Here is an 11074-nt window from a genome sequence, read left to right as displayed (position 1 = left end):
TGGGATATGGCCAGGCCTTGAGTTCACCACGCAGTGGCGGAAAACCTTAATGATCTTCATGCTTTTATTGTCCAAGTGCTGGGGTCACAGGTGTTAGCTGCTATACTAGTCCTGCTTCTTTTTAAAGTCTGTTTGTTCTTTTGGAGGGGAGGGGGGTGTTCGAGACAGGGTTTCTCTGTGGCTTTGGAGCCTGTCCTGGAACTAGCTCTGTAGACCAGGCTGGTCTCGAACTCACAGAGATCCACCTGCCTCTGCCTCCCGAGTGCTGGGATTAAAGGCGTGCACCACCATCACCCAGCAGTCTGTTTGTTCTTGATTGTTGTTTCCATTTGCTATTTCTTGATGTATTTACAAATAGCTACTCTGTATTATGTTTTCCAGATGAGATATGTCTAAGTATAAATCTGTTGTTTCTGAATTCTAATGACATTCATAGTGGCATTCTTTATAATTTATTGGATAATTTTTGTGATTGTGTTGGATTTTAATTTCTAGGACTCCTGAGGGCCTGATTTGAGGAAAATTCTTTCCTGAGAGTGACTTTCCTTGTACTTCAGCCAGGAGCTAGTGGGTACTTACACCAAGGATTGAAGAAATATCTCTATACAAGTGTATAAGTTTGTCAGGGGCCAGGTAAATGACTCAGCGGCTAAGAACACTTGCTGCCAAGACCGACAACCTAAATTTGACCCCTAGCATCCAAATGGTAGAAGGAGAGAATCAACTTGTAAAAGTTGTCCCCGACCTCCATATACGCTCTGTGGCTTATACCCTCCAACACACAAATGTACACACAATGTTTTAAATTTGTTAGGTATTACAAATTCTCTTTAAAATTATGGCGTAAATTTCAGTTCCACCAGAAATATTTAAATTTTTTTCTGTATTTCTACATACCTCCTATTCCTGTATTACTATGTTTGCCTTTTTTAAAAATAGAAACCAGTTTTTATTTAAGTTGCATTTTTATTTTTTAATCCCAAATTTTATTGCAAGATTTAATTTACGAAATGAGAACTAATGATGGAAAGATGGAAGATAGCAAGATAAAAATGAGATTCAGTGAAAATAGTAAAATGTATAAAAATGTACAAAACCAAAACACTGCATTTAATTAGTACTACAGATCTTTGTGTACTCAAATCTCTCTGTGTGTATATATTTCAAGTTGTTGCTTTTATTTTTTTTTAAACAAAAATGCAGCCCATGCTAACTTGGTACTCAAGGTTGCCTTGAACTTCAGGTATTTCTGCCTCTGCCTTTTAAATGTTGGGATTACAAGCATGTACCCTCACATCTGGCTTGGATTTTCTATTTAAAAGTCTTTCAGTGTCCTCTGTGTGTGTGTGTTAGTTAAGATTGTGTACATATGTGTGAATATGTATGTATCAGTGCCTCTATGGAGGTCAGAGGAAAGTTTGAAGTGATGGTCCTTACCGTCTGCATTGTTTAAGACAGGGCTCACGCCTCTTATTTATTCATTTGAGACTTATATAAGTACATATATTTTGATTCTTTCTATCGTGTTGACCCTCCAACTTTCCCTTGGTCACCCTTTAACACTTTTCCCTCCCAATTTTATGGCTTTCCTTTTTTTCTTTTTTTTCCCTCTCAAACACACCAAGTCTAATTAGTGGTGAGGCAGGGTCTCTACTGTTTGCCACTGCAAACACAGGTTGGCTGGCCCGTGAGCTTCCTGTTTTTACTGCCTATCTTTCTATAGGAGCCATGGGATGATAGACACCTTACCACACCCAGCTTTTAAATAGGTTCTGGATACTGCAATTGAGATTCTTATGTTTACATGTCAAGTCTTTTTACCCACTATCCATAGTGCCATCTCCTCAGCCAGATTTTCTGTTTCAAGAAAAGGAAATATTCTTCATATTTGTCATTTCTCATAAAGAAAGTGTGATCGTGGGCTTGGTGATGATGGCACACGCCTTTAATCCCAGCACTCTGGAGGCAGAGGCAGGCTGATCTCTGAGTTCAAGACCAGCCTGGTCTACAAAAGCGAGTTCCAGGACAGGCTCCAAATCTACAGAGAAACCCTGTCTGGGCGGGGTGGGGTGGGGGGGCACACACTACATTTCTGAGATCTTTAATTCTCATTTCTTCAAAATGTACTGTTAAATTTTGATTTTCTTTCTTTTTTACTTTAGATAAGCTATAGTTAGAACCAAAACTGTGAAAGGAGAGCCATGTGATGAATGACTGTTTTCTACTTTTCGTAGGACAAATGAAAAGGACTAAGTGTGCTGACATTGATGTTGAGACCCCCGACTCCATTCTGGTTAATACTAATCTTCGCGCACTAATTAACAAGCACACCTTTTCACTTCTTCCTGGAGATTGCCAGCAGCGCCTGCTTTTACTGCTTCCAGAGGTGGATCGACAGGTGCGTTATGTCAAGCACAGGGGGTTTTCTGATTAAATGAGGCTTCTGGCATTCATCACCTTTAGGACTCCATAAGATTTCAAGATAGAACCCCATGTATTCTAGGCAGGACTTAAACTTACTGTGTAGCTGAGGCTGTCTTACACTCTTTACTCGTTTACTTCCCGAGTGTAGGGTTATAAATGTGTGTTACCATGTCTATTACATGTGTTGCCAGAGATAAAATGTAGGGCTTTGTGTATGCTAGGCAAGCATGTCTAGTTCTCAAGGGTTTTTTTTGTTTTTTGATTTTCGAGACAGGGTTTCTTTGTAGCTTTTGATACCTGTCCTGGAACTAGATCTTGTAGACCAGGCTGGCCTTGAACTCACAGATATCCACCCGCCTCTGCCTCCCACAGTGCTGGGATTAAAGTACACCCCCACTGCCAGGCTAGTTCTCAAGATTTTTTAAGGTATCTTTTTATGTGCTGTGAACAAACATACCAGATAAGGTACCACCAATTAAAAAAAACAAAAAATTCAGTATGAAAGGCAGGCCTTTTCCCTAGTGTTTAATAGCAGACTATCTTTGTTGCCTCATTTATAGGAAGAGACTTAAAAGGTAAGCTGCACAAATCATTATGGCTAGTTGACAAATCAAATTGAAGACATTCTTGTTCTTTTTTTTTTTTTTTTCCTTTTCTTGTTTTTGAGACAGGATTTCTCTTTGTAGCCCAGGCTGTCCTGTAACTTGCTCTGTAGATCAGTCTAGCCTAAAACTCAGATCTGCTTGCCTCTGCCTCTTGAGTTTTGGGATTAAATTCGTTCACTAAGTCTGTTTTCTCTGAGACTTGCTTTCTTAGTTCTGTAATTAGCATGTGTGATGAGTCCTTTTGGATGATTCAGACAATCAGGTATTTTTCCAGCTATAGGGATTAAAGGACAGCTGTTCCTAATGGTTGCATTCTCTGCTGTATCTCTTTAAAGAAAAAAAAAATTTACTTTGGAGGATATTCATCTGGTTAATTCTTGGTGGAAGACTGAAGCTTCAGCATGTTTTTAAAGACCTGGTGTTATCATGTTTCTTTTCTTGTTGTAGACGTTTTCGTGTCCTGTTTTGTGTTGTTCCCACCCCCCAAGAAGAATTGTTGGCAGTCTAATAGGCTAGTAATATATGAAAGATGACCACTACCTATTTGTGGAGGTCTGATGTTGTTTTCTCAGATGCACTGCTGACCCTTTCTGCAAGAAGGTTGCCACAGCTGGTTTGTTGTTGTAGTGATGGTATTAAAGGTTTTTTGATTTTATGTTTATGATGTTTTGCATGCATGTATGTGCAGTGTATGTGTGCCTGATGCCTGAGATGGCCAGAAGAGCACCCTGAATTATGATGGTGCAAAGCTGCCATGTGGGAGCTGGGAACCTGTGTCCCCTGAAAGAGCAAAAAGTGCTCTTAACCACTAGCCATCTTTTTCCATCTCCTGCCATGTGTAGTTTTCAAAAAAGGGACCCTAGTATTTTTCTAGTTCAAATTCACCCAGATTGGCATTCCCACAATGTCAGTTTGTTTGTGTGTACTTTTGATAGGAAGCTAGTTGGTCAGTCTTTGAGCTATGGATTCAATAAACAACATGAATGATACTGAGTTGATTAAGTGAATTTGTACTTTAAGTTACCATATATTTTCAGTGTGGATAATGTTTATGTTGAAAGTATTGTAAATAAAGGTTTTGTTTGTTTGTTTTAGTTTGTCAAGACAGGAGTTTTCTGTGTGGCTTTGGAGCTATTCCTGGAACTAGTTCTATAGACCAAACTGGCCTTGAATTGGGAGAAACCCGCTTGCCTCTTCCTTTCTACTACTGGGATTAAAGGTGTATGCCACCACCATCAGGCTTGTAAACAAGATTTGAGTAACACTTTTTCCTGTATATTTTATATGAGTCAAATGGCTTTTTCAAAAAAAAAAAAAACAAGATAGAAAATAATTCAGATTTTAGATGTATAGATTTAGAAATTTTTTTTTCATTAAAAATTTTCACATAGCCTGTGGTTTAGTGGGTAAAAGAATTTACAGTCAAACCTAACAACCTGAGTTGAACCCTAGGACTCACCACAGTGCAGGGAGAGAGCTGACCTCCACACAGATGTCATGGCACATTCTGGGTGAGCATGTACACAGATATGAACTGTTAATCCAGGAGTACCAGGAGCAGCAGCCAGTTGCTTCCTTCCTCTACTGTTCCTCTGTCCAAAAGGGTTGAAATCCTATCTCCACCCCACCTTATTACTTCCTGTCTCCACCTCCTTAGTACTGTGATCAAAGGTATGAGCCATCTCTGACCAGCTTCTATGGTTAACTAGTAGCTAGCTCTGCCCTATGATCTCCAGGTAAGCTTTATTTGTCAGAACACAAACAAATATCACATAGTACAGACATAAGAAATTTTGTCTCCCAGTATTTTGTACTCTATCCTTGAGATACATCTCTAGCCTACCAAAAAAAAAATTTAAGCCTTGTAACAAAGCATCAGAAATGAATTCAGTAGACATATGGAGGGAAATACATTAGTAACCATGTCTCACAGTTTGATAAAATTGCAGCCAAATAGAAAACAAAGAAAACTAAGAAGGCGATGAGAACCATCACAGAACAGACCTCCATGTTTAATAACCATGCAGCAACAGCAGAGTACACAGGAGTCAGGAAAATAGTCAACCGTTTCAACCCTACCATGTTGACAAAAATTAAATTACGTGTTGATGCATGTTTGCAAGGAAAAGCAAATTGTATGTTCATATATTGTTTGTAGCTTCAGCCTTTTCAGTAAGTAGTAAGTAGTATAAATATCTTCTTACATACTACTCATATTTTGATCTAGGAGTGCAACCTTAAAAATAGCTGGGTGTGGTGGCACCCGCCTTTATTCCCAGCACTCAGGAGGCAGAGTCAGTCTTTTTGAATTTCAGGACACCTTGACTGTTACACAGAGAAACCCTGTCTTGGGGGGTAGGGAGAAGAAAATCACTAGTACAGCTAGACAAGATGGCATACTCCTTTAATCCCAGCCCTTAGGAGGCAGACTTCTGTGAGTTCAAGGCCAGCCTGGGTTACATAACAATACCCTGTTTCAAACAAAGAAAAAAAAAAACAATAAATGTATTCATCTGCCAGGCTGTTTGTTGCAGCTTTATTGATTATGGGAAAGCATTGGTAACCAAGTGCATGTTTACCATTAATTTAAACCCATGAAGTAATATGCAGCAGTTTCAGGGAAGCTAAATATAGACCAGTTGACTTGAACAGACATTGTACTCTGTGAGAAAGCTAAAGTTAGAGTGTGTTATATATCATTTGAACCCAGATCTGTTAAGAAGATAATAAATTCTGTTCAGAAGAAAACATACATTTATTTAAATATCATTCAATGAGGAATATTTTTTCCATCATTGTGGAATGGAGCTGAAAACAGAAAGGAGAAGAGATACATGAGAAAAGAATGTTTTTGTTAGTTTTTTTTTTAATGGAAAAAATAATGTGGTTTAAAAAAACAGCAGTAAAAAAATGAACTAACCATGTTTGGGTGGGTGTCTTTGTTGTGTATGTATGTATGTATGTATGTATGTATGTATTTATTTATTTAGGGCAGGGTTTCTCTATGTAGCCTTGGCTGTCCTGGAATTCACTCTGTAGACTAGGCTGGCCTCTAATTCAGAGGTGCCCCTGTCTCCCCAGTTCCGGGACACCACATTTCTATAGGATTGACCTTTGTACACATATTAACATGAAGTGAATATCATATCTTTTCTTTGCACATTTTCCCTGGCTTGCTTTTTGATCTAGGTTGGTCCAGATGGGTTGATGAAATTAAATGGCTCAGCCCTTAACAATGAGTTCTTCACCTCTGCAGCTCAGGGCTGGAAGGAAAGACTCTCAGAAGGTAAGTGTTCTTGCCAGGATTTGTGTGCCTAGGTACTGGAACAGATTTGGAAGGTGAATGTGTTAGTTAGGGCTCTCTAAAGGAACCAAATTTAGAGAATAAATGTGTACAATGGGGGTTTATTAGCAAGGCTTGCTGTGGTCCAGCTAGTTCAGCTGTCAACCAATGGAAGGTCTAAGAATCCATTTGATTTTCAGTATACTCCAGAATCCCAAAGTAGGCTGTAATGCCAGTGAAGGAATAGACTTGCCAGCAAGAGCAAGAAGACAAAATGAAAGTTTCCTTTTCCCAAGTCCTTTATATGCTGCTACCAAAAGGTGTGGCCCAGATTAATGGTTGATCTTCCCACTTCAAATGAATTAGTTAAGAAAAAAAAATTCTTGACTGTTGTGCCCAGCTAAGTTAAATCCAGATGTAGTCAAGTTGACAACCAAGAACTGCCATTATATAGCGAAGGTCAGGAAGTTTTCCAAACAGGTTTTTCTTCTGTGTGAAACGTTTGGACAGATTGTGAAATTTCAGTAAGGGAACAACTTATTCCACACATTGTTGAATACACTCATTTGAAGTAATAGGGAACATTTAAGGACCGTCATTTAAGAATTACTTGTCTTGGTCACTTGTCCTTGTATGTCTGGTTTAACAGATTTACTGAAGGCAATAATAGAATATTTTAAAAGTTACTGTTTTGAGTATTCTGTGTGTTATCTATCATTGATCTTAGAACTATGTGTGATGTCTGTCATTATTGTCTTTGTTACTTTTCTAATGCCCTGACAAAAAATCATGACCAAATCATCTATCTCCTTCCTTCCTTCCTTCCTTCCTTCCTTCCTTCCTTCCTTCCTTCCTTCCTTCCTTCCTTCCTTCCTTCCTTCCTTCCTTCCTTCCTCTCAATGTGTAGACCAGGTTGTCCTCAAACTCTCCACCTGCCTCTTGCCTTCCAAGTGCTGGGATTAAAGGTGTGCCACCACAGCCCAGCTGACCAAGACATCTTATACAAAAAAGCATTTAATTGGTGCCTTGCTTTCAGCTTCAGGTCTATGAACATCATGCCTGGGAACAGGCAGGCATGGTGAGAGCTCACATCTCAAGACAGAAGCAGGCAGATATCTGTGACTTTGAGGCCAGCCTGGTGGAGGAGGCTGCTTGTTGGTTTCCAGCTGCTCAGCCCTGAAATAATCACACAGAAACTATATTATTTAAAACACTGCTTGGCCCATTAGCTCTATCTTTTTATTGGCTAACTCTTAAATCTTAACCCATTTCTATTAATCTGTGTATTGCCACGTGGCTGTGGCTTACTGGCTAAAGTTCCGGCATCTGTCTCCAGTGGGGCTACATGGCTTCTCCTAACTCCTCCTTCTTTCTCCTAGAATTCAGTTTAGTTTTCCCTGCCTACCTCTATTCTACCCTATTAACAGGCCAAGGCAGTTACTTTATTAACCAGTGTTATTCACAGCATACAGAGGGGAATCAAACATCACCAGCCGAGTCTATAGAGAGAGAGTTCCAAGAGAGCCAGGGCTATACAGAGAACCTTGTCTCAAAGAAAAAAAAGTAATGAAATTAAAGTACTCAAACGAGTTTACTTTGAAAAAGCCTAACTTTAAGACAGCGCTATTCCATGGCATTGTTTATGGATAGCACATTTGTCACTCCTGGTTGGCGGTGGGACTTGGGAGGATGGTGCTGAAAAATGAGGAAGACTGAAGTCTCATGCAACAGCCAACTTTAGTGAGCACCAGACAGTTTATATTTTGAGGGGTAAACGGAGTCACATAATTAAAATGTCCAATCACAATGGCAGGCCGCACATAGCAAGCCAGCCAAATATATAAAACCATGTTTTCCCATAGAGGTGTGTAAACAAATAACAAGAATAGTTTTGCACAAGCACCCAGAATTCTCCTCACATGAATTCAACACACATTCATTACTTTCATTCTATTGGGAAATAAACTACAAACTTGAAATTAGAGGTAAAAGGAAATCTGTGTGAAATATGATGTTTGTAACTGGAAAAAGGCACTTTGGGGGAACACCTGGAGAGCAAGCGCAGTGGGCTTTAGCTGCATATAGAAAACTTAAGGGTAGTATGTGACTGTACCAGATGTAGTGGTGTCTCCTGTCTAAGTTCTTTGGGAAGCTTGTTGCTTTGACATGGTAGTATTTTGTTCCTATAAGAGTCTTTCATGATTAAAATTCATTAATAATACTCTTCTGTTCATGTCATTTTGTTGATACATTGCAGGTGAGTTTACTCCTGAAATGCAGGTGAGAATTCGTCAAGAGATTGAGAAGGAAAAGAAGGTAGAGCCATGGAAGGAACAATTCTTTGAAAGCTACTATGGTCAGAGGTAAGATAAGGCAGTCTCTGTAATCCACATATTAATTCCTACACGTGTAATGTGATGTCTCCGCTTTTTTACCTTATTAGAAAGTCTAGCTTGGTGGTGGTGCCCACCTTTAGTCTTAGCACTTGGGAGGCAGAGGCAGGAGGATCTCTGTGAATTCAAGATCACTCTGGCCTACAGAGTGAGTTCCAGGATAGGTAAGGCTACACAGAGAAACGCTGTCTAATCATAATGAAATTGTACTGGAGACATTTAGTAGACAATAGAGCCATTTGGTTTGAATAGGATTGCATAGTCTAACTCCTGTTTGTTAGTCTCCCTTGCTTCCTTCTATATACCAGTAAAAGCCAGCGAAAGAACTTCACTGATCACAGACTGAGAAATAAGTACTTTTTCTTAGCTCCAAGTAGTGTTCATTGATCCCCCTCCTTCCTAATCATTTAAGATAGACTCCCTACTGAGCTGGCCAGTCAGTGTTGGTACACGCCTTTAATCCCAGCATGGGGGGGGGGCAGAGGCAGGCAGATCTCTGAGTTCGAGGCCAGCCTGGTCTACAAACTTAAGGGCAGCCAGGGCTACATAGAGAAAAAACCCTGTCTCAAATGCTGACTTTTCAGGATTAAGCTAAAAGCTGGTGGTGAGTGTATATTATAAGTTATAGTGAGTCTGCGAGTACATGTGCTGCAATGTGCTCTTGGAGTGCAGAAGAGTTTGGGAGTTGACTCTCTTCATAGGCATGAGCTCCCTTGTTAGAACCTAGGTGATCAGGGAAGCACTTTCTTCTTCTGAGGCATCTTGCTGACCCTAGATAGTAATTTTTTTTATTACTGATTTTATTAAGGCAACAGGGTTTAATTGGTCGTTGCTTAAAAAAAGGAAAGAACATTAAGAACAGTTATTTGGTGGCACTTTTTTGGCAGACCACCCTGTGTAAATCACAGCTGACTTTTACCTGTGGGTAGCTCAGCAGCATGCAACCTCTGATCTTTGGATCTAGATTGAGTGCGGTTTAAACAGGCTTCCTATAAGCTCAGTTCTCAGTCTTTCTTTAGGTTCTTGCAGGCAGCCCGTGAGTCTGTAGATGATATGGCTCCTATATAAGCAGAAGTGACCACAGCAGTTCCCACTATAGAACTTTCCGTGTGTGCCAAGTGAGAACATCACACGAGTAACTTCATCATTGCAGTTTGGAAATGTTTAATTCTGGTATACAATTAAACAAAGGTGCAGAAGCCTAGTTATTTAGTATCTTGTCCACAACTATTACCAGAACCAGGATTTGAATTTAATTACTTTGGCTTAAGAGTTCTACAGAAAATTCTATGTGTCAGGGGGTTCCTAAACTGACATGGTCTACTTTTCTTGTTTATTAAGTAATGTGGACTATTTCCCATATAACAATATTTCCTTCAATTTTTCAGTTCTGGCTTAAGCCTTGAAGATTCACAGAAACTGACAGCTTCCCCTAGTGATTCCAAAGTAAAGAAAATCCCTGCTGAGCAACCAAAATCCATATTTCCTTCAGAGGCCTCTCCTGCCGGAAACTTCCCAGTAGTTCCCCATTCAGAGTGTAAAGAAGAAGCAGTGCAAATACCATCACCATTCAGAAAAGAAGTAGAAAACCAAGAGGAGGCACAGCCAAATTCTGCATCCCCAGAACCCATCCTTGCGTCAGCCAGCAATACAAATGAGCTTATCACCATGATGTCCGTCAAGTGCCCTAAACATGAGGGACTCTTAGAGCAGAAGCATGTTGTCTGTGCTGAACAAGAGTCTGAGAAAGAAAATCAAGCCACCACAACTTCTAATTATAACAAAAGCGAGAACCAAGAAGCTACATCCCCAAGCAAACCTAAAACTTCTGGGTTAGAAAAGCCTATAACAAAGCCTGTGGCAGAAGCTGGTCCACTGGACCCAGATGTAAAGATATCTCCAAAGTCTCTTGCTGATCAGATCCCAGAAAGTCTGAAAAGGAAATCTTCTCTTACCCAAGAAGAGGCTGCTAGCAGCTGGGAGAAAAGACCACGTATCACTGAAAACCACCATCACCAGCAGCCATTTCAGGTCTCGCCACAGCCCTTTCTTAATAGAGGGGACAGGGTACAGGTGCGAAAAGTACCACCTCTCAAGGTAAGAAAGTGGTCGTACTCATTAAGTTTCATGACTTATGGTATTAACATAAACACAGTAGCATATGTTTAATACACGTAACAGTGGTATTATAGAAATAGTAATAATCAGGCTGTAGAACTGTATCCCTCCAGTTCTTGATATTTGAAAAGAGTCTGAGTGTGTAAGCCAGCCCAGCAAAGTCTCGATTCCTAAGTCAGGCTGGCATTGAATTCTTAATCTTTCTTTTGTTTGTTTTTGCAGGGTTTCTTTGTGTATCCCTAGTTGTGCTG

At 39.9% G+C, this 11074-nt stretch overlaps 1 protein-coding gene across 1 annotated transcript in view; it reads left to right on the top strand.

The window, feature by feature from the left end:
- Nucleotides 1-11074, top strand: part of Asxl2 (ASXL transcriptional regulator 2) — a 75228-nt gene that overhangs the window by 56435 nt on the left and 7719 nt on the right. Inside the window, exons 8-11 of the mRNA XM_075955250.1 lie at nt 2235-2398; nt 6219-6315; nt 8570-8675; nt 10094-10802. Coding sequence (XP_075811365.1) covers nt 2235-2398; nt 6219-6315; nt 8570-8675; nt 10094-10802 — 1076 coding nt within the window. The remainder of the gene's footprint in view (nt 1-2234; nt 2399-6218; nt 6316-8569; nt 8676-10093; nt 10803-11074) is intronic.

This window comes from Microtus pennsylvanicus, chromosome 21 (genome assembly GCF_037038515.1).
Source record: "Microtus pennsylvanicus isolate mMicPen1 chromosome 21, mMicPen1.hap1, whole genome shotgun sequence".
Classification (NCBI taxonomy): domain Eukaryota; kingdom Metazoa; phylum Chordata; class Mammalia; order Rodentia; family Cricetidae; genus Microtus; species Microtus pennsylvanicus.
Note: the sequence above shows the minus strand (reverse complement) of the source record. Positions and strands in the feature narration are given on the sequence as shown.